Source organism: Globicephala melas, chromosome 18 (genome assembly GCF_963455315.2).
Source record: "Globicephala melas chromosome 18, mGloMel1.2, whole genome shotgun sequence".
In the NCBI taxonomy this organism is placed as follows: Eukaryota; Metazoa; Chordata; class Mammalia; order Artiodactyla; family Delphinidae; genus Globicephala; species Globicephala melas.
Genome location: NC_083331.1, coordinates 12,370,125 through 12,394,614, shown reverse-complemented (window position 1 = coordinate 12,394,614; position 24,490 = coordinate 12,370,125). Strand labels below are relative to the sequence as shown.

The following is a 24,490-nucleotide window of genomic DNA, read 5'->3' as shown; positions in this document are numbered from 1 at the left end:
TCTGGCGTTAACACTCATGGATTTCTGGCCGCATCAAGGCCTTGATGAAGACGCTGGAAGTGGTGGCAGACACAGTCACGCCAAGTGTACATTTTCACTCTTATTCCCCAGGGGTGATAAAAATAATGCTAGAAAGAAACAAAAAGGTGGAGAGAAAAGTGGGCCCTGTGCTGTGTTGGTAGATGGCATTTGTCATAAAAAGGGCCAGTTTGATAGCCTCGGAAAGAAGAAGTTGTTCTGCCTGGCTCCATGCGGTGTAGCTTCATGGGTGAAGGTGCTAACTTTCAGTCTTCCCAGGGGTAGCCACGTAGCACCAACAGCTGAGGGAATACAGCGATTTTCCTTTTCCATTCTTGGGTTCCCCTGAAATAGAGGTCGAACAGATATTTTAAAGGTGCAAAATGCTATCAGAAAATACTATTTGAAATGAACATTACAGGAATATCTTGGCATAATGGCCGCAAAACACTCTATCGCTTTGCAGGAAAGAGGTATAGAGGCAAGCAGCACGTTAGCATTGAGGACTGCTTGTCTCGCCCGGTAAAAGCAAGCGCAGTGTACAAAGAAGTGTATCTTGAATGTGTTATTTTCATTCCTTTAGCACAAATAAATCATTTGGTTTCACTTCAAAGTGGAAAAAAAAAATCCCATGTGTGGGAGGACACGTGGTTGTTGTGTAATCCCATGTGACACGACAGACACGGAGTCATGGACCCATCGCCCAGACAGACCCTCCCAGTGAGACTGAGCCCCTTCTTGATCCACAGAGGAGGAAATGAGGGGCCCCGGAGAGACCACAGGACTCGCCCGAGATCACACAGTTGATCCATGACAGCAATACGCAATTTTCTTACAAAAGTGAGAATTTAACCACAAAAAACTTTAGAAAATTACCCTTATCTGCCAAGTGAGTTTATCTTTTAACTGTGACTTACATCCTTCTAAGTGCAGCTCAGTGATCATCTTTGGAACCCTTCCAGAACCCCACAGGTTGGACCAAGGGCTCTTCCTGCTATACCACCTCCTGCCTCTCTCTTCCATAGCTTTTGTTATATTTTGGAGAAATCATCTGGTCGTGTTTTTGTGTATGAATCCTCCATGTACATTCATCTTTATAGTTTATTTTGTTTCATTCTTCTTTGTGCTTTATAGGAATGGAGTAATGACCAGCATGAGTAACACCACCCCCCTTCCTATTTTTGTGAGTTTTACAATGACCCCCCCCCAGGGGGTGCTCTGTGCTAATTATTACGGTGAGCCCTGGCCAGTGGTGTTTTCAGAACATCATGCTAGGTTAGAGCACATAGTCTACAGGAACCTAAATTATCTGAGGATGGAAAGCCATTCCGAACCAGGTGGACACGACTGAACAAACGGGCGAGGTGGGGGCCCTACACTGTCGCTGTCAGTGTGATGACCGGCTGACGATAAACAGGGACCCTTTGTTCTACTAGTGGCTAAAACATTATAGGAATGTTTGATACTATGTATAAAATAGACAACTGATGGGAACATACCAGATAGCACAGGGAACTCTACCTAATGCACTGCGGTGACCTAAATGGGAGGGAAGTCCAGAAGGGAGGGGATATCTGTATCTGTATGGCTGATTCATTTTGTTGTGCAGTGGAGGCTAGCACAACGTTGTAAAGCAACCATGCGCCAATAAAAATTAATAATAATAATAATAAACATTATAGTAATGAGAATGGGAGGATAACCTTTGTGAACCTTAAACCGCACCCCTGGACAAATAAGAACTATTAACATTGATGAGAACCGGAAGCCTTAGTGTCAGTGAGATTCCAAGTTTGATGCTTTTTTTTTTTTACATTTAGTTTTTCTATTAAAAAATATATCAAACAAGTGTAGAGAATCATATTTTGAACATCTGTGGATCCAGTCAGCTTTACTAAACCTTAACTTTTTTTTACAGGACCTAAATATATGCATTTGTAATTTACTTTGTGTTTTTATTAAAATTTTTTATTAAAGTATATTTGATTTACAATATTGTGTTAGTTTCAGGTATACAGCAAAGTGATTCACTTATACATATATATATGCACACTATATATATTACTTTATATGTACTATGTATATTTTCCAGATTCTTTTCCAGTATAGGTTTTAACAAGATATTAAATTTAATTCCTTAAGACTGTAACTTTTTTTTTTTTTCTTTTTGCGGTACGCGGACCTCCCACTGTTGTGGCCTCTCCCATTGTGGAGCACAGGCTCCGGACGCGCAAGCTCAGCGGCCATGGCCCACGGGCCCAGCCGCTCCGCGGCATGCGGGATCTTCCCAGACCGGGGCACGAACCTGTGTCCCCTGCATCGGCAGGCGGACTCTCAACCACTGCGCCACCAGGGCAGCCCAAGACTGTAACTTTTTGATATTTTGTATTCTTTTTCTTCCCTATCCAGTGGTCACTATTACAAATTTGACTTATTACTCTGAGATTCTAAGTTTGACTCTCTGGGGCCTCCCCAACGCAAGGGCTCTGTGTGATGGGACAGGAGCTGTGTCTTGTAGCAGTAAGATCATAGTTCAGGAGCCACGGTGAGGCTCATAAAGATTTGAAATGCAGCAGAGAGATCAGACTGCAGAGCCAGGGTTCCCAGATCCCAGATTCTTGACTAGTTCAGATTTCCCCAGGGGACGAGGAGGGACAGTGGCCCCTGAGAGTCACTCATCAGGGTGAACCTCAAACAGACATGGTTAGAGGAAATGTATGGTTTAGGGATAATGCTTTTCAAACGTTTTTTGACTGTAACCCACAACAACAAACAAACTTTGCTTGGTGACCCTCGACACATGCACATGTACACACACAAACACACACTCACACACAGACACACACAGAACACCTACCTCTGAATGAAACATTTAAATGGAATAATGCCTTTTCTTTCTTTGTCAGCTGCCCTGCAATATGGTCTACTTTGTTGTTTTTACAAAAGCTATGTGTTCCAGTAAGTTGATTTCCCAGGCCATTAATAGATAGGAACCCACAGTTAAAACGACAACAGCAGCAGCAAACCCTGGTTTAGAGAACTGTGATTTGTTTCGTGGAGCAAAAGTTTTTTAAGCGTATATTTCGTTTAACTGTGCTGAACATCTTTGTAAATAGCTGTTTTCTACTGCTGACCTGAGTTTACAGATTTATGCCACAATTTACTAATAACAAATCTTATGTAAAACTAAGCAGAATTCAAAGCTCTTTGGGGGTTCAGATTATTCTGTGTTGTGTTACTTCTCTTTAGAGCTCCTGACCCTCTTCAACCATTGCTTTAATGCAGCCTGTCTCGATTAAGTAAACAGAGCTTGAACACAGTGTCTTGCAGCGGGCCGTTTCCGACCAGCAGAATAACGAGCCGCCACACGCAAGATTCTTCTCGTATCACACTTTATTGGAGCACAGCTTGGTTGAAGAAAGATGGAAGGAAGACCCTACGCAGTAGAATATGGCAGGCTTTATACTGGCCAGAAGGTCCACACAACAGCCCTGGATTGGTGTGTGTCAGTACATGTGACAATATATTGCTACGCCTACAATCCACGGGATGCACGCGTGGCGCCTTATGCGGCACTCCCGGGTAGTGCAAGCAAGATGCAACAATGTAACTTTGCCTTCCTCTGGACCAAGAATCCAGCTCCTTCCTGGCGGCGTCCCACAGTGTCTTAACTATATTTTATAAATTCATGATTGTTAAGCCACAAAATCAACCTTTCCAAATAAAACTGAGTGTAAGTCAAACTGCCAAGAGAAGAAGAACAGCTATCAAGCGCTTAACGTCTCCTTTTCTTTACCTTTCTCCATACAGTGCTAACTAAAGTCTATACAAGGAATGAAGCGATGTATGTGTTACTTCGTATTTACAGAATGTCACCAGTTTTTGTGTAACCACCATCTTCTTCACAGAGCTGCCTGATGGCTGTCACAAGAGCAGGCGTTGTGATAGCGCCTTTGTTCAAGATGTGCATGTAATTGTACTCAGAAAGGTGCAGCTTTCCCCCCAGGGAAGCAAAGGAGAAAATTATGTTTAATTCATAGTAAATGAGCTATTGTTGGAGATTCTGAGCTAGATTGATTCCAAGATGCTAAAATGAGTCAGCTTTCTCCAAAATATTACCAGCAGCTACTTTAAACATTAACAAGGGAGCTGGTTTCTAAAATCTGGAAGGAGGAGAGAGTTTCGTTTAAGCCAGCTATTTCACAGAAGAGGAAATGCAGTTCTCCCTCAGGAAGTCTAAATGGGACTTGAATAACTGGGAAAGAATGTCTCCTTTGGATGAGAGGGCGAAGAGAATTCAGCTGCTTTTCAGGGAGAATAACAAATGTGACAGCAGTACTTTTTTGTGTACGCGTTTATGTATGTGACTATGTGTAACTTCTAGAACTTTCTGGTCTTATGACCCCTTTCTATTTTTTTTTTTAAAGATTTATTTATTTAGGCTGTGCTGGGTCTTTGTTGTGGCACGAGGGATCTTAGTTGCGGCATGCATGTGAGATCTAGTTCCCCTACCAGGGATCAAACCTGGGCCCCCTGCATTGGGAGTGCAGAGTCTTACCCACTGGACCATAAGGGAAGTCCCATAACCCTTTCTACTTTTAAGAATTATTGAGAACTCCAAAGAACCTTTGCTGATGTGGCTCATATCTTTTTTTTTTTTTTACCATTTTAGTAATTAAAACTGAGAAGCTTATAAAATATACTGACTCATTAAAGACAACAATAAACTCATTATATAGTAACATAAACTTTTTTTTGAAAAAACTAGATTTTACCCCCAAATAGTGAAAAGAGTGCTATTGTTTTATATTTCTGCACATCTGTTTAATGCCTGGTTTACTATACGACACTTGGATTCTCACATCTTCTCCTGAATACAGTCTGTTGTGATCTGTTGTTTGGGTCGAAGTACATGGGGAAAATCTAGCGCACACAGATGTGTAGTTGGAAAAGAGAGGGCTTCACAGCCCACTGAAAGGGACTCTGGGACTCCCAGGGGTCCTTGGGTCACATTTTGAGAACCACTATCCTATAAAGTAGTTTGGAAGAATATATGAGTGGTGAGATGATCAGTGGTCCTAATTTTTTATTTTTCATTTTTATATCTTTTGTACAGTGAAGATGGATCACTTGTGCAAACTATAAATTCGAAAAGAAGAGGCATGAGCATGTTGAGAAAAGACCCTAGAAACCCAAGCAGAGACATTTATACTTGGGAAACCATGGAACCACTGTAATTTCTCAAGTAGGAAAATGGCATGTTAAAAATTGTATTTGGTAGTACATGGATTAGAATTGGAAGAGAGGAGCTCCTTCAGAGGTGTTGCAGTGATCAAGGTGGGTGGTGCGGTGGGGCAGGGCTCAGATATGCGGAAATGGAGAGAAAGCTTCAAAATCTGAAAGACATTTCGAAGGCAGAATTACCAAGACTTGGATATAGGGAATAAAGGAGAGGGAAGAGTCAAAGGTGACTGAGAGTTTTTAAGTCTAGAACATTTGAAGAATATTTTTCCTCTTACATCCAACCTTTAACCTTTTCTGAAAATTATCCTGATTAAGTTCACTGAAGTCTTATTTTGTGTTTTTCAGAGTTGGCCAGCCCATCCCAGGGCTTAGGAGAAAGTCAACCCCCTTTCCAGCCCGCATTGGTCACAGTTACTTCCAGAAGAAAGGGAAGACCTATGACATCCCTGGAGAGTTGGTACCTATGACATCCCGGGAGGTGTCCTTGCTCACTCCACTCGGGCCCTGCAGGCAGTGAAGGGCCTTGGGTCCAGCTCCTGTTTGCACTGGACGCCTGTGGTCCCTCTCTTATGCACTCCAGCACCCCCATCAGCTCCCTCTTCTCCTTCACCAGCCCAGCAGTGAAGAGACTGCTCGGCTGGAAGCAAGGAGATGAAGAGGAAAAGTGGGCAGAGAAGGCGGTGGACTCATTAGTGAAGAAGTTAAAGAAGAAGAAAGGAGCCATGGATGAGCTGGAGAGGGCGCTCAGCTGCCCAGGGCAACCGAGCAAGTGTGTGACGATTCCCCGCTCCCTGGACGGGCGGCTTCAGGTGTCTCACCGCAAGGGTTTGCCCCACGTCATTTACTGCCGAGTGTGGCGTTGGCCCGATCTCCAGTCTCACCATGAATTGAAGCCACTGGAGTGCTGTGAGTTCCCATTTGGCTCCAAGCAGAAAGAGGTGTGCATTAACCCCTACCACTACCGCCGTGTGGAGACGCCAGGTGGGTTTCCTTCATGGTTCATTGTAAGAGGTAAGAGGGTGTGTCTCAGTTGGTGGAGAACATGGGGCACTGGCAGGAGAAGGACCCCCCTTCCCGCGAGAGAGGGAGAGAAGAGAGGGAGGTTCGATTTGCAGGAACTGATCCAAATTCTGTAGTCAGAACAATCTAGACAGAAGATACTTTCATTTCAGTATACGTGTAAGCTTTGTGTGATTTTGAAAAATGCAGTTTTATTTTGATGCATTTTGGAGTCATCATCCAGTTCTTGAAAGCTCTTAATATCGCCTCGACATGATCAACTGGAAGAAAATAAACATCCTCCTCCCCATCCCCCTTTCCTGCACTCAACTGTGCTGAGCTAAACGGGCTGCACTTTCCCCAAGCTCAAGTAAGTGGAGATATCTCCTACCTGGGTCTGAAAACAGCCAGTGAAAGAGTTGCTGGAAACCCTTCCAAGACTGAACATAGTGGCGGTTAGGGGAGATTGGTGGCTGTTCTTAAATATGGCTTTAAATATAGGAAGGTGTTGTTCCTAAAACTCTTCACACACATGTGTGTGTGTGTACCTATATTTCACACACACACACACCCTTTTGGAGAAGTCTGGTGTTGCTCTTCATTCCTTCACACTGGCTGTAACAATTTGACTACGTTTCTCTTTGGATGGAGTGTTCCTATGGCTTGATGGATGCAGTTTTTGTGGGAGCTTCCTCTCCCTGACTGGCCATCTGCCCCATTCCAGGAGACCAAAGGGCTGGCACGTGCACTCTGGGAACTGGCCCATGTCCATCACGAGGCAGTTCTAGGTAGGAAGGCAGGTAGTGGGGGGAGTCCAGCCTGCCTCCTGGCCCCCTCCCAGGCTCAGTTAACCTTGCAGCTGTCCTGGCTAAGTCATGCCCAGCCTACAGCAGTCTTAGTGAGGTGACCTTTCAGGCTCCCAAATCCCACTATCACGCTGTTAAACTGTTGTCAAGGAAGTCACCTGCCTGAACGTGGATGCTTCTCACGGTCACATCACCCCGGATACAGGGTGAGACTGTGATGAGAAAGGCCCACATTCCTGGTGAATGTGGTGTGCTTTCTCCTGGATCGTGTAGGTCTTTGCTTTCTCCTCTTCTTTCTTGCTTCTCTGTGAGCTATCTTTGCCTACTTAAAAAAAAATGTCATCGATGAGTTTATGACAGAAATGACTTGATTTCCCTTTTGTTTCTAAGATTTGAATTATATTAAGCATTCAGAATACATCCCATGAAAAATATTTATCAAGAAATCATTTTTCTCTTCCTGAGTAATGTAGTTATAAAATGTGTCTTGTAAGAAGTATCTTGTAAAATGTATCTGGCTTTCCTTTTGAACACTTGAAACCCTAATTTTAAAGGATTATTTCATGTTTTCATATTATGTGAGGTTCTTTCAGGAATGATAGTGTGAATGTTTTTACATATGACAGGTAGATTTCATATCATCATATTTTAGGTTTGAGTTTCCAAAATGAAAGATGGGAAAAGATTGTATTGATTTTAAGGTAATGTTTAAGCTATACCTTTTTTTTTCAATTCCTAACTTTGATCTTTTAATAGAAAAAGTCATATTTTACATCTAGCTTTCTGGCCCTGCTTAAAGTCAGTATTTTGAGAACAATGAAGATGCTAATGTGCACCAAGTTTGCTGGGTCCCTGATTATCATGAAGCTGAAGTTTTGCCTTTGAAATCTCTCATCTTTTGACCATCCATTTTAGGAACCTTGAAGGCTGAATTCTGATTCTCTTTACACTCACACAACCACTTAAATAATCAATTTTAGTGCTTTTCAAACTATCTGTAGTGAAGGACCAGTTTTTAAAAAAATTTCCAATCCCTCAAATATCAGTATTTTTACAATACAAATGAATTACTAGGCAGATGAAACTTTTGAAAGACTTACAAAATACAAGCTCAACATTTTTTACTATTCATTTCAACAGATATAAAATTACTCTGTCAAGTGGCTATTAAAGTTTCTAAACACAGACTCTCAGTTTCAGTACTTGTATTTCCACGGACTGGTACCCAGCAGCTGGTAAAGTCTCACCAGTCCTCAGACCTCACTTTGTGTGCCTTGCGTCTGGTAGAAGCTGTGCAAAAATGTTTTCATGGCTCATAATGATTTTTCTTCATGCAACTAGAGGTTATTTCAGGAGTATAATTTCTCCTCCCTGTAAAATGCCCACACTCTATCAGAACCACGTGACTTTTGAAAAAGATACAAAAGCTTTTCTCAGCTTTGCTCTGCATTTCCTTATACGCAGTAACTCCTTCCATTATCTGTCCCCAGGGTAATGCTTAGATAGTGTGGTATTTAAAAGGTGGCATCATATTGAGACCAGTGTCTGTAAGCTCACTAGGTCATATTTGCAAGCAGCAGTTGTGATGCAGAAATAGAATTGAGTAATTAGAAATAGCTATTACTATAGATTGAATGTCTGTGTCCCCCCCAAATTCATATGTTGAGAACCTCATGCCCAAGGTGATATTATTAAGAGGCGGGGCCTTTAGATGACTAGGTCATGAGGCTAGACCCCCATGAGTGGGATTAGTGTCCTTATAAAAGAGGCCCCAGAGAGATCCCATTCCCTTCCTACCGTGTGAGGACACAGTGAGAAGAAGCCAGCCTGCAACCCAGAAGAGGGCTCTCCCCAGAACCTGACCAGGCTGTACCCCTATCTTGGACTGCCCAGCCTCTGGAACTGTGAGAAATAAATTTCTGTTGTTTATAAGCTTCCCAGTCTATGGTATACCTGCTATAGCAGCCCTAAGGGGCTAAGACAGCTGTGTTTTGAGTGAAAGTATTTACAAATATGATCAGTGCGAACCTAAGGTAAACTGAGCTTGTCAGGCTGAATTACAACCAGGATGATACCATCAGTTTTCCTTACAAATCTTCACTGCCTTTGGTTTTACCCAGATGATAGAAATACATTATCAAGATATTTGCCTCAATAAAGAAAAATGCATCCTTTCTTTTCTTTTGGTGCCTCAGACCTGCAGGCCACGGTGGAGTGAAAGTCTCTGCATTCAGATATGAGGGAGTCTGTTTATCAATGTTAAGAATACACCGTAGATATCTTACATTAGAACTGAAGTCACAGCGAGTATCTGAATTCTTCATCCAAAAAAGAAAAATGAGTGTTTATTTGATCTTTGTTAACACTGTGATCAAGAAGCATCACTGGAAAAGAAGTCACATGTCATTTACTATGTCAGCCCCTCACTTTCAGAGTATTCATGAGGCAAGGCATTTTTGTATGCCTGTATATTCATGGATTACATAAAAGGAAATTGAATGGCTTATCATCCAGGTTATTTTTGCACGGTGATGTTGAGTATTTGTTCTGTCATGTCATAAGGCATATACAAATACTGGCTTTTGAAGGAGGAAGAAATCATTGTTTCTCTGCCACCCTCATATCTGTAGTGGTTTCACTTAAAACTTTTCATCTACCTGTTGGAGTTTATATTCTACCTGTAGAACTGAAAATTATTGCTTGTTAAGAAGAGATAAGTGTATGATAGTGGGTAAATGGTGGACTTTGTGATGGATGTTATTGTATTATAATTGTTGTCTGTTTACTCCAAAACATTTACTTTCTATGAAAGTTTTTATTGATACTTGCATGTGATAACAAATCCATAGTGTGATTTGAAAGAAGTGCTACCTGAGCCATTTCCAGAAGCAAGCTCTTTTAATCATTCTGGCTTGGTTCTTTTGCTAGTTCTCTCCATTATTACTAAAAAAGTATGAAGATAACGCTAGATAATATACATGTTTCCAAATTTATCACTTTTAGCTAATTTCATTGACTCTAACATAAAAGATGAAGATTTAGCTAATTTACATTACCTTTTTCCTTTCTTCCTCTTCTCAACCTATATTTTGGTTTCTATTATATTATTATATAAGTTAATATAATATTAATTATATTATTCTTTTGGCTATTCTATTAGTTTCCATTGTGGGATTTGGGGTAAGAATTATTCCCCCTTAGAAGAGCATTGATCCATTGCCTTCTACTGTCCAGCATCGGTGATGGGAAGTAATAAATCAGTTTCTCATGTCCTTGTAGGTGACTTTGAGGTGATCTTCTGGGAGCTTTTAGAATATTCAGTTTGTCCTTAGGTGTTTGAAATTCAAGATGGTTTGACTAGGTCTGGATCTTTTTTCATTAATTAGGCTGTATACTCTGTGGCTCTTTTCAATCTGATGACATAGATCCTTCTTTAGCTCCGAGACGTTTTTGCCTATTATTTCTTTGATCACTTCGTCCCTCTGTTTTCCCTGCTTCTCTTTCTGGAACTTATGTTGGTGCCAGGTCACCCCTCAACAATACTTCATGGAATAGCTTCTTTCTGGCAAGCCTTGGGACACTTTAGAAGTCAGTGGGAGCTAGGAATGCCTGGACAATGCTTGCCCTTGAGAATTGCATCTGTTCCTGTTTTTGTATAGAATCAGGAGCGAATTGTTCTTTTTAAAGTATGGAACCCAGAAGGAAACATACTAAAATGAACAGACTTTATCTATAGGTTCTCTGTTACTGCTTATCTTCTACTTATTCACTTTTGTTACTACTCACTGTTTATCTTTTACTTTATAACTTTTAGTTACCTTTAAGCCTTTCTGCTAAAGGCAAGTAGAATGTTTTTACTTAAGCAGCCGTACGGAGCCTAAAAATTTAGGCTGGTCATCTAAGTAATTCACTGTGGTTTCTGAAGTAAAAATATTCTGGGCATGACTTGGGGTTTCATTGTGAGCAATAGAAACCGATTTTGCACTAAACAAACAAACAAACAAAAAACCGCTTTATTGGCAGAATCAAAGGAAGCAGTGAACAGTCAGGTCTCCAGAAGGCCAGGTAATAGGGCAGCTCTGGTCATTTCTGCGATGGGAATGAGTAGGCAATTTTTAGAGCGCTGACATCAGAACGATTCTCTGCTAAACTTTTCGTTAATTGGCTGCGAGGAGAGAAACCATTGCTTCAGCTTGATTCCCAAGCTGTCTTTTGAGGAGGAGATGGGACCTTCGTGGACAATGTCACGATGAGCACACAGAATGGTGGACAGGTGGTTCCCAAAGGAAAAACAGGAGTTTATCACCCAAGAATGGATAGACGAAAAGCAGCCCGCCTCCACTCTCCTTTGGGCGGGTGAGCCGAGGTTCTAACATACCGGTTCCTTCCTCCCCCCAGTTCTGCCTCCCGTGCTCGTGCCCAGACACAGCGAGTATAACCCGCAGCTGAGCCTCCTGGCCAAGTTCCGCAGCGCGTCCCTGCACAGCGAGCCGCTCATGCCGCACAACGCCACCTACCCCGACTCCTTCCAGCAGCCTCCGTGCCCGGCCTTCCCTCCGTCGCCCGGGCCCCCGTTCCCGCAGTCCCCGTGCACAGCCGGCTACCCTCACTCCCCGGGAAGCCCTTCCGAGCCGGAGAGCCCCTTCCAGCACTCAGGTCAGTGAAAGCCGCGGTCTCCCGGGATACGAGTACCCTACACGGTTGTGTAGGCGGGGCCATCGTAAAAACCAGCGCTGCCACTTGCAGTTCACACAGCAGTTTCCTGCGGGCCGTTGGACCCTGCCCACCCTCTAACCAGATCAGGACTCTACCCATTTTGGAGCAGTTATCAATTTCTTTCTTTTTTAAAAAAAACTTTATTGGGGTATAATTGATTTACAGTGTTGTGTTAGTTTCAGTTGTACAGCAAAGTGAATCAGTTATACATGTACATATATCCACTCTTTTTTTAGATTCTTTTCCCATATAGGCCATTACAGAGTATGGAGTAGCATTCCCTGTGCTATACAGGAGGTCCCTATTAGTTACCTATTTTATATATAGTAGTGTGTATATGTCAATCCCAATCTTCCAATTTATCCCTGTACAATCCAGTGGCATTAAGTACATTCACACTGTTGTGCAACCATCACCACGATCTATTTCCAAAATTTTTTCATCACCCCAAACAGAAACCCTGTGCCTGTTAAGCAGTAGGTCCCCATTATGTCTTCCTCTAGCCCCTGGTAAGCTTTTATCTACTTTCTGCCTCTGTGGATTTGCCTATTCTAGGTACCTTATATAAATGGAACCGTACAATATTTGTGGGGGTTTTTGTGTCTGACTTATTTCACTTAGCACGGTGTTTTTCACAGTCCATCCACATTGTAGCAGTATCAGTTACTCCATTTTTGTAACTGAACAATAGTCCACTGTATGGATATACCACATTTTAAAAATATCCATTCATTGGGTGATGGATATTTGGGTTGTTTCTACCTTTGGCTCTTGTGAGTAATGTTGCTATGAACATTGATGTTCAAGTATTTGTTCGAGTCCCTGCTTTTACTTCCTTTGGGTACATACCTAGGAATGGAACTGATGGGTCATATGAACTCTACGTTCAGCCCCTTAATTTTGTAGATAGATTGACTTAAGGACTTACAAAAGGGTCCCCTTTATAACTTTTGCACCAGGGTCATAGTTCATTTTCTCTTAGGGAAATGCCTCATCATTGGCACTGCGGTGTGGTCCATGGACCACGTGCATTAGAATCATCAGCAATGCCTGTTAAAACCTGCATGGCTGCATCCAGCCACTGATCTATTGACTCACAATTTCGGGCGGTGGGCCCAGGAATCTGCATTTTAACAGGTTCCACTGATGATTTTTATGCCCACTTAAGTGTGAGAACTACTTGGATGGACAATTCAGTTCAACAAAGGCAGTGGAGTTAATGCCATTGAACTCCACTGCTAACATAACAAGACCATCCTGAACCGACATGAGGAATGTGAACAGAAGGAATCATTTGTTCTGAGGTCCTTGATAAAGAGTTTTCTCTCTTCCTCAGGAGTTTTTATTGTTTTGAATTAATTTCTGATAACATGTTATCAACTGAATGCATACCATTTGCCTAATTATGATCATCTGATGATAAAACTGATATCTGGGGAGAAGAGCCCTTCTTAGCATGCCTTGGGCACAAGCTTATAATCAGGTTTCAGCCATTCTGTGTTTTGGGGGCCATATTTTGAACTGGTTGAGTCAGAGTTTCCCTTTGGCCATTGTACAATCCATGGCACCAGAGGAACTGAAAATTAAATTCACTTCAAAGAAGGTTTAGCATTCTCTGTTTTGAAAGCCAGGTAACAGACTATAGAGAAAAGCTAGGAGAATAGCTCCTAGATTTGAAGGTCCCATCATGAAGTCATTTGAACCCAATAATAACTCATAAGTCAGAGGGACAGCGAATCAACCCTCTAGTGAGGGCCTCAGGACAACCAGTTTCTCCTGGAGGACTGTCCCAGTGTCACTGTAGAATGGCCCCCTTACATTACTGGTCTCTCTGTAGCAGTGACACTGTCCACCAAAGCCAGGAGTTTAGCGGCAGAAAGGGTTGACTCAAGCTGTCCTTGTGCAGTCTATCAGTTTGATGTTCCTTTGTTTTACTGCTTTCTTTTAGTTGACACACCACCCCCACCTTATAATGCCGCCAAAGCCCCAGGGACCCAGAATGCCTGACCTATAGATGCCACAGCTGAGAGTCACTTGGTACTGTCAGTGCCTAATGGAGGTCACTTGGCAGATGAAGAGCCAAATGTAGCTGTTCTCCAAGAGTACTTCCTATTACCACCTCCCTTCTGGGAAACAAAGAGAAAAGCAAAAGAAAACAAAACGTGCCAGCCTGCTGTTTCATAAGTGTTGTCAGGGGCAGATAGCATGGTTTCGCATTTTGACTTTGGCATTCCTCAGTCCCATAGAGTGAATGTTTTGTGTGTTATCCTGGTTAGTAGAACAAGTAAATTTTAAATTTTAACCGAACATTTACGAGTCTGTAGTTCTGGATGTTTTAGTATGGAATTAGGTATTTAAGAAGTTAGTAATTTTGTCCCGTTTGTGTTTCTTTACTATAATAAGTTTATAGTAATGTCTTTCATTTGGCTTAGAGGAGTGCTCTTCAAAATATGTATATAGCTTTTACATAATTTTATTTGTGTCCTATAATAGGCTAGATAAATATTGCTCCACTTTAATGTTCATACAGACCACGTGGCGATCTTGTATGCAGATTTTGATTCCCTAGATCTGGGGTGCTTTCCAAGAATCTGCATTCCTAACAAGCTCCCAGGTGATGCAGTGGCTGCAGTTCCAGGAACCACGTCGAGCAGGGAGGGTCAAAGCGCTTTACTATCTAAAGTATCTCAGAGGGAATTCTTTCATAAGTGAAGGTCCATTTGGAAATCAAATAATAACCCCCTAATTTATCTGTTTTGTGAGTTCATATTTTAGTGCATATAGGAACACACTCTAGACACAAGAATTACTAGAATATTCAAAGAAAAGAAAGATACTATAATCAATAGAAAGGCAGAGAAAGAGTGTGAGGGGAGAAGAAAAAAACCCGCCAAATGTGGGTTAGTGGCAACTTAACTTTGAAAAATTTGGGGTGAAAACATAACATTCATGGATTTCCTAATGAAATAGACCTCTCCCTTTAAAATATTTTTATGCCATAATTATCCCATATGTACACAAAGGAGAATGTGAGTCTATGTGGACATTGTTTTTTCTTTCTTAAATAAAATCCTATGCAGTGTTTTTGGTTTGATTTTTACATATTCGAACAAATTTTTTTCAGCTTTAGGTCGTTAGAAAAGGGTACTCTTCGCCACAGGGATTCAGTTTGGCACTGCAACAGCAAGATGCTGTCGTCTGTAAAGATGAGGTGACCTGGCAGCTTCCTTTTAGCTGTGTTTCCTTTCGGGGGGATGAAGTTTACATGGATCCACTCATATCGCTGTTGCCTGGCCCCTCAATTCTAGTAAACATGTTTACAAAGCCTCCATCCATGGAAGAATCACAAGGACGGTGGCCCCTGTGCACAGGTACGTGGACCACATGAGCTACCTGCCAACAGCTTCCGTGGAAGAGGCAGGTTTGTAAAGATCACACAGCAGCCTCCTGGGTCTTGCAGCTGACTTTCTGGTGAACAGCGGTAACCGCAGTTTCCTGGTGGAGTTGTGAGCTGGGAGGCACGAGCGTGGCGGTAGTGATGTCCTGTCTGGTCCGTTTTCTTTCAGATTTTCGGCCGGTTTGCTACGAGGAGCCGCAGCACTGGTGCTCAGTCGCCTACTATGAACTGAACAACCGTGTTGGGGAGACGTTCCAAGCTTCCTCCCGAAGTGTGCTTATTGATGGATTCACAGACCCTTCAAATAACAGGAACAGATTCTGTCTCGGACTTCTTTCTAATGTAAACAGAAACTCAACGATAGAAAATACCAGAAGACACATAGGAAAGGGTAAAAGCAAATATGTAGTTCCTTCCTATATTCTTCTGAGCTAAAACGTGGAAATAGAAACAAGCCATGGATTGGCTGCATGACCTAGTGGGATGATCCCAGGGCTGGGATCTGGGAGACCATTCTGGGGATATTGTTGGGAAAAGCGTGGGAGGTCTTGTAACCTTAGTGTCTGTAACTCTGAGGTCGGCACAGCATCTTCTGGGGGGTGGCGTAGGGTGGGTATTAGGAAGACGAACAAGATGATAAATATGAAAACAGGATGAAATTATTATTTTTATTCATTTATTTATTTGGCTGCGTCGGGTCTTAGTTGCGGCGTGCTGGCTTCTCTCTAGCCGTGGCATGCGGGTTTTTTCTCTCTAATTGTGGCATGCAGGCTCCAGGGCACGTGGGCTCTGTAGTTGTGGCACGCAGGCTTAGTTGCCCCACGGCATGTGGGATCTTAGTTCCCCGACCAGGGATCGAACCTGCATCCCCTGCATTGGAAGGCAGATTCTTTACCACTGGACCACCAGGGAAGTCCCAGGATGATATTATTGAAGAGAAGTATTATGAATTATTTTTGAATTGCCTGAAATGCTAAATAGGATAACTTCTGAAGAAGAGGAGTTCTGGCTGGATGATTATTTATATCAGGTGAAGTTACCTTTAGAGACTGAGAAGCCAGGCAGTTTAAAAAATCGTTGAGTTATTAATGTCAGGAAGCCTTTGGTAGGTGATTGGGGTTCTCTTGTGTCCAGGCTTTGTTACAACAGCCGAATAAGCACAGGCCTCACTGGGGTCTGGCTGTGATGCTTTTGGAGCCTGTCTCATTGGCATGATCAGTCCCAGCTGAGCATGAGGCCTCGTTGAGGATTTTAAGTTCTGTTCTTTTCTATTCGAATAGTTGGCAGTGTCTGAATGGTGCCTGGTTGTCCACTATTCTACTCTGGAATCACAGGTGTAAAGAACCTTCAGAGTCATTTGATCTTTTCTCTCCCCATCTAGCACTTATACCACCTTGGGAAGTAGCCACGAGCCTTTTATTTCAAATTTCCAGGGGAGATTCATTATTTCACTTATGATGCTTCCTGTATTCTTCCTAACGTACCTCCTAAATGTCTCCTGTTGTAAACCTACAGACCGTTGACTAGAGACAGGCTGAGTTCCTTCTCTGATGTTGACTCTTAATGGCAAAAGTTACTTTCTGTTTATTTTATCCTGTATCTTTCCATAGTAGCTTTGAGGTGGCTTACAAGAAACCTTTACAGTGAAATGACAAATGAAAAATAGAAAATCAGGAGCTGGGGGTGCGTGGGAGAGAAGAATACAGGTACGTCATCTCCGAGAGTTACCATTGTAATTGTAACCATTGTGATTGTGATTAAACTTTTCCTCTGGAGGTCAGAAAAAGGAAACTTAATCTGTAATGTAACTTTTATCCCAAAGGAGGAAACACAGTCATTCCTCAAAGGAAGTAATATTTTGACTGAAATCTTAAATATCTCAGGTATGGTTTTACTTTTAAATGATTTTTATAAGAATCTTTAGGTGACATCTAAAGGTAGAACGTTAAAACGAAATGTTGTAGAGCTGTTTGCTAAAGGGCTTTACAGATTGGTCTGCATATTAGACTTCTACTTATGCCACTTGATCTAAAAAGATAATTAAAATATGCAAGGACTGTTAAACACCTTCTGGGAAACTTTCTGCAAGTAGTTTGTTCAAGGTGCTGCTGATGTGGATGGACAGATGTGGAGGGTTGGTGTCATGTTAGTAACTGAGAGATAATCCACAGGGTCAAAAAAAACACATAGGAGCAAGAGCCAGGACTGGTGACCTGTTAGAAAAACCAGCAAGCCTAGAAAATGCTCACCTGGATGGAAGGGCACTCCACCCTCAACATGGTCCCCAAGGCAAAGGCACAATTTTCTCAGAAAGCTGCTTTGGAATTGTCCTAATGTGAAAAAATAATTTTTTTAAGGGGCTACAAGCCATGCCATAAAGCATGGCATGGAATATTTCAAAGCAAGAGCTATTGGTTTCTATGAGGTCAGGGGGCTCTCTCTCAGGGGCCCCCGTGGATTATCTGGTTCTGAGCTGCGTGGCTTCCTGGAGCACCAGCCTGAGTAAGTTTGCAGCCAAATGCACCTTGAGGTTAGTGAATGAGTTAACGTGTTCTGTGGAGCTAGTTGCTAGAGACAGTCAGACTTCACAGCTATGCATTCATCTCGCAAATATTTATTGAGCATTTAATCTTAGCCAGACGGTTCTGCCACTAGGGATGTAGCAGTGGGAAACAAACAAGACAAAACAAAAATCCCTGGCTTCGCGGATTACCTACAACTAAGGAAAGACAAACAAGAAATAATACACGTGTGCGCACACACACACGTCAAATGATAATTGTCCAGAGAAAAACAAAGGAGGAGAAGGGAATGGGGAGGGTAGCCAGGGCAGGCTTCCTAAGGAGGGGACATTTGAGCCGAGAGCTCAAGAGGGAATCGACAGTGTCGGTAGCAGCGGGGAAAGCTTTCCAAGCAAAGGGAAACAGCAGGTGAAGCCTGCCTGGCATAGTGAGGAATAGCAGGGATGCCACAGTGAATGGAACAGTGAGCAAGGGAGTGAGGAAGTCATAGAAGAGGGGACAGGACCAGGTCTCAGGGCCTAGAGCCATGGAGAGTGCTTTAACTTTGCCTGTGTGACATAGGAAGATGGAGTTAAGTTGGAGTTTATAGATCTGAGTTTTCACTTCAGAAGGATCCCCTGGCTGTTATATCGAGATGAGACTGTAGGCTGGGGGGAGGGGGGGGGCAGGCAAGGGTGGAAGGTATCTACAAAAAAAAAATCTTTTTATTATGGTTAATTATGGGCCATTTCTCCCCTCAGTAGTTATCAGTTGCTTTGAGGTCACTTCCGGTTTGTGTTCCTTGCCACTTAAGTTAAGGAAGATGGCTGGTCCTCTAAAGGAAGTTCATGCCACCACCGGTCAGCAGTGCATGTACTTTGAGTTGTTTTCTGTGGCGGTGATGGTTTATGCTGACTCACCCATGCTCTTTCATCCTGCTTTCCATCTAATGCAATGCACTGTGAGGCAGCAGGCTTGGTACCAAGCCTTTAGTTGTGTCCTTACAACAGTAACAAATCTATTACTTTGACCCTCTAGCCAAGTGCGTTAAATAGCTGTAGGCTAGTTAGCACTAGAATAGCCCGGGCTGCTTCTTCAGTGTCAGAGGCAGGGCTTCAAAGAACCTGGAAGGGTGCATTCTACATGAAGTCTGTCCATATTCTTCCTTGAAGACCAGGCAGACCACTTGAACCCTTTCAAATGACTGATAGCTGCCCCCACTGATTTTCCCTAATGTGTGTGAGGCACCCTGTCAGACTCTTACTCATATTATTTTTATTGCCACCCTACAAGTTAGGATTTCTTAGTCCCGTTTTATGGATGAGGCAATGGAAGCTCAGAGAATTCAGCAGCGTACCCATGGTCCCACGAGTGATGTGGGTTTGCACCCATGGCTCTGTCTGTAAGGTCCCGTCGCTCCCTTCTGCTGGAGGGGAGGGACCCTGCTGCTTTTTCATCTCGGCACCCCTCTTAGTTCAGCACTTGAGGAGTTGAATCTTTCGATATGGAATGAAAATACTTATCATATGCTGCAGGCATGATATGTCAGAATCACCTCTGAGATCTTGAAATAAGGCCCTCATAGTACTAAAGTGATGAAATTTTACAATGATTTACTTTAAAAATGTAAATCAGAGAAGATTTTGTGTTTTCCCCACAAGAATATTCTAGAAAAGGAGTACCTCACTGAGTTACACAGAGCTCCATCGGAGGATTATAAGGATCTTTACAGAAAAAAAGATGAAGAACTGCTGACATATCATACCTATCTGTGACTGCGCAAAATAAAGCAAAGGTTATTTCCTGATGTTTTGGGAGTGATGGAATAGCCAATTTGGATCACTGGAGTATAAAACGTGCCTTTCTTAGAGTGGCTTTTAGGATGGCCCCGATTTCCAAATAATGAGGAAAACCGCAGTTTTGAATGGACTGCATGGACATACGTGTGCTGCTCTCAAGGTCATTGAGGTTGGATTATATTTCTTAGAAATGCACAACTTAACATAATCCTAATCAATAGCACTGTCATTTCTGAGCACCTACGATTTGTGCTGTGACTGAAGTCAGAGCTGTTGACCTTGGTAATGAGCCTGTGCCGGGTTCTTGGTGTGAAAGGACACTTGGAGCAGGACAGGCAGGTTTCTCCTTTGCAGCTGCAGACATGCGTGTGTCCTGGCTGCTGGCTGTTCTTCCTCTCATGGGAGAAGAAGTGGGTGATTATAATTCCTGAGGCATTAGTCCCAGGGATTGAACTTACTGAGGCAAACCAAGACCTTCCCCGAACATAATTATCATAGATTCCAAATCACTGAATTGCTTTTGGAATTAGTTTTTCACCTTTTAATGAATCTTTATTTTCTTGCACATCTCAGCTTGTTCTGTAGAATCCTAGTAATGCTTCCATGTTTGATGAAAGGAATTATCCTGAGGCAAGGGTTTGGTTTGTCAGTTCCTTAGAAGGAGGGTCTGCACCTCAGGGTGATTTTATTTTTTAATAAATTTATTTATTTTTGGCTGCGTTGGGTCTTCCTTGCTGTGTGCGGGCTTTCTCTAATTGCAGCGAGCGAGGGCTACTCTTCATTGTGGTGCGCAGGCTTCTCATTGTGGTGGCTTCTCTTTCTTGCCAAGCATGGGCTCTAAGCGCGCAGGCTTCAGTAGTTGTAGCTTGCGGGCTCTAGAGCGCAGGCTCAGTAGTTGTGGCGCACGGGCTTAGTTGCTCCGCAGCATGTGGGATCTTCCCAGACCAGGGCTCGAACCCGTGTCCCCTGCATTGGCAGGCGGATTCTTAACCACTGCGCCACTAGGGAAGTGCTCAGGGTGATTTTTGGATTGCTTCTTTCCCAATGGATTTAGTTTCCCAGTCTCAAAATGTCCTTTCCATTCTGCCTTTGAATGTGTATAAGGTTTCTCATCCCTGAAAAAGCAAATCCTAAAAAATTTTAACACAGAATGTCATACTGTTGCAGTTATTACACAGGGCATTGCAGAATACTTCATGAGAAAATGTTCACACTATTTTTTTTTTTTTTTTTTTTTTTTTTTGCCGTATGCGGGCCTCTCACCGCTGTGGCCTCTCCCGTTGCGGAGCACAGGCTCCGGACGCGCAGGCTCAGCGGCCATGGCTTACAGGCCCAGCCGCTCCGCAGCCTGTGGGATCTTCCCGGACCGGGGCACGAACCCGTGTTCCCTGCATCGGCAGGCGGACCCTCAACCATGCGCCACCAGGGAAGCCCCACACTATTTTAATATGTGAAAAAAGGTTATAAAAGATCCTGTAGAGGATGATCCTAATTTTGTTTAAAATGTGCACATAAAAGACTGAAAGGTATGTGACAAATATTAGCTTTGAATATTTCTGGGCTGTGGATTTGTGGCTGATCTTTATTCTTTGCATCTCTGTATTTTATAAATTTCCTCTAGTGGGTTTTGTTGCTCCTGTGAAGTTGGGGTGGGACCGGGCATGTCCAGGCATGCTGGGGTCACTGAAGTAGTGGTGAGAGAGAAAGCATCACGGTTCACCCACCCTGGCAGAGTCACCGAGTGTGTGAGTGCACAGTGGGCATTCAGTGTAGGTCAGTTGGGACCAAAGCTGCTTGTTCATCATATTGTCCAGAGAGACTTAAAGTTTTCAAGTATAGCTTTAGGGAACTGATTTTGCTACCAGCCCAGAAGTGTCTTTGTGTGAATTGGAAGGAACTCATTTCTCAAGAGAAGTTACTGCCATCTGCTGGAGGAGTCTTCTAATAACTGTACAAATCTCGGAAGACTGAGGCACACCCTGGGTTTGTGCAGTGCACAGCTGCAGGCACTGTCCTGGGCGGGCCCACGTCCATCCTCTGGACCAAAGCCCCGGTGTAGATCTGGAAATCTTTACTTTTATATTATTTTTCGATCATACATTAAAAAAAAATTTATTTTGGAAAATTTCAAGCTTACACAAAAGTAGAGTCATGTAACAAATTTTCATATGACCATCTCCAGCTTCAATAATGAGTCACATTCTGTACCATTCTTTTCCCCTGTCCCATCACAGTATTTTTACAAGAGTATTTTGAAGCAAATCTCAGACCTCGTATCCTTTCTCCCATATATTTAAGTATATGTCTAACTACCTAAGGAATTTCTGAAAGTATCATCATTAATCACCCTCAGAAATATGCACTGTCTTCAAGCTCCAGAGGGTCCTGACAGTCAGCCAGATTTTAAAATAGTTGTGCATCTTTGATGGGGAGTAAAGACTGGTGAGGCCCTTTGCCTTTGGGTTTCTCTGAAATCTTGATCTTACCTTAGATGGCCTGGACTCAAAAGAATGTCACCCTGCATTTCATAGAGTTTCTAAGTCAGTATGATTACACTTCTTCACAGCGACTAGTTGCATAATTCACTTGTATTTCAATAAATAGTGCATTTTTAATGGGAAAAAAATAAAATAGTTGTGCAGAAGAGAGGGCAGCAAAGCCAAGGGGGATATCAATTACAAAGTCCAGGGAAGGTGTTGAGTTTGTGCTCATAAGTTCAGGGTGTTTTCCAAGCAGAGTGGAGAGGCATCAGGGTTCTCTGAGCTGGGCTGTGGGGTGATGAGATCTACTTTCTGCAGGGATATCCTTTCCCCACCCCCACTCCCACTCCGGAGGGGATCCATGCATATTCCTTCCACTTTGGGACATCCCCCTCTGACTGTTAGTGGGTTCCACAGCATTGGAACCCACTCACAAGCCTAACGGAGCCGCTGTCCTCCCCACCTCCCCTCCATCATCTCTGTCATTCAAGGCTGCAGAAGATGCCAGAAGGGACCGACCTGCAGCCTGACTCAGCAGATCCAAATCAAGCCCACAGAGTCCTAATTAACCACCACCCAGGACTCCAGACTCCCTAATCTCCTACAGGGTGGGTGCAGGCACACACAGATGGAAAACTCAGAGGAAGAAAGATGCAGCCCCGGAAGAGAGGTCGTCCGAGGTGTGGGTGCAACTTGCCCGAGGACCCCATCGCCTGGCTTCTCTCTCGTCTCAGGTAGCGCCTTCTTTGGGCGTTTACCCTTACTGCTCACTGTTCTCTATGGCGATCTAGCATCTCACACATGTGGTTTGAAGCCACTCTTCTGGCTTGTCAAATGGATGCAAATAAAATCCCTTGCTTACTTGACTCCTTCGATGCTGCTGTCTCTAGCCCAAATCCAGCCTCCTTCGCAGTGGGGTTGAACTCCCCCCGGTCCCGGTACTGAGGCCGGCCTGGGCTTCTGCAGGTGCATCCCGTCGGCTCTGCCCCCTCTTCTCGCTCAGGATGCTAAACTACTGCCTCCTTGTTCGGTCTCTTCTCTGCTTTCCATGCTCTGCCAGCATGTCTGTGGCTGCGGATAAGACTTTAACAGGACTGAAAATCCTCCCCTAACTAAACACCAGAGTCAGATGACAAAAATCTGTTCTCCTTATTAGGTTCTGGGAGGATTATATATTTGAAGGTCATTCAATTCAAAGACATACTAAACACTTAGCAGCCTCATGTTCTGGCTCTCTTACCACCTGCTCGCTCTCACTTTGAAAAAACTCACAGCTACCCCAGAGGCAGGCCTTCCCCCTGGGAGTTTTTAAAGGAAGTCTGCTTGGATTTGCCCCTGCCTCACCTCCAACATGTCGCTGCAGCCAAGTAACTATGTCCCAGCTAATTAGGACAGTCCTTCTGCCTTCTCCTCACGGCCAGGGCCACGAGGTGTCAGACCCCGGGCCGTTCAGGGGAAGGAATGATGGAGATGAGGAAGAAAAGGGAGAGGAAGGCTGAGCAGAGGAGGGGAGCTGCTCTGATCTAGGTGCTGAGAGGGGAGCCTTGGCCTGAATATCAAGAGCTGTGCTTCATCATTGTGACCCTGGGTCCATTTCTTCAGACTGTGTTGGAGTCTATGGTTGGGATACATAATACTGAAAACCACTCTTCCCTAAAACTGTATCAACGGAAAGGAGATGGGAAAAGGAAGCCATAAAGCTGGCGGGAAGTATAATGCAGAAGTGCCTCCATTGCTGCGGCTGTGTCCGGAATGTTTCCTAAATGCCGAGTTACGCACACCAGGGTCTGAGAACCCCTGCAGGTCAATTCTATTACTTTTAAATGTTTTTTTATTTTTAAAAGATCCAAAATCTATCTCTGTAAGTACATTCAGGATCATTTCTACAAACCCCTTGCCACTGCACAGTGATTGTATCTACAATCCTGTTGACACTTCGTGCTGGACCATTTTGTTCCTGCTAAAAGGTTGGGGAACAATTGTTCTAGTCTTTAATACTCACTAGACTAGAACATCTTCATCTCATCTAACCCCAGCCCCTTGTTATAAATTGACGTGGAATCTTAAACCCAGACGTTTGGAGGGAAAGCAACAACTGAAATGTACTTTGAGCAGCAGCCTTCTCAGGATGCTTTGCCTTTCAGCTCTAAGAATGTGAGATAAAGTAGCATAAACTACATTTTGATCGTGTTTTTATATTTTATCTGATAACGTGGCACAAAGTTCACTGTTTGTAGGTAAAAAGAGGCATTGTTTCTGTGACCTATGACTGTAGGTGGTAAGCTTTAAAATAAAATGGGTGTCTTTGAGGTATTTATTAAGAGAAATGGATTTATAATTGTTGGTGAAATAAAATTTAAACTTCATTTATTGTTCCCTCTGAAGTAGGTTTAGTGTATGCACCTAAGTATTACCATGGCACTGTGTCCAGTTCTTTTTTTTTTTGATGTGTTCTGCATTATGTATTTATTTCGCATCTAATATTATGAGATCTTCCTTTTAGAAGGAACAAGCGTGAGATTGAGCAAGT

General features: G+C 43.2%; 1 protein-coding gene across 1 annotated transcript in view; it reads left to right on the top strand.

Annotated features, from left to right (window-relative positions):
• SMAD9 (SMAD family member 9) overlaps positions 1-24,490 on the top strand; it is a 62,972-nt gene that overhangs the window by 31,485 nt on the left and 6,997 nt on the right. The window contains exons 2-4 of the mRNA XM_030882492.2: positions 5,608-6,243; positions 11,466-11,723; positions 15,350-15,571. Coding sequence (XP_030738352.1) covers positions 5,832-6,243; positions 11,466-11,723; positions 15,350-15,571 — 892 coding nt within the window. The 5' untranslated portion in view covers positions 5,608-5,831. The remainder of the gene's footprint in view (positions 1-5,607; positions 6,244-11,465; positions 11,724-15,349; positions 15,572-24,490) is intronic.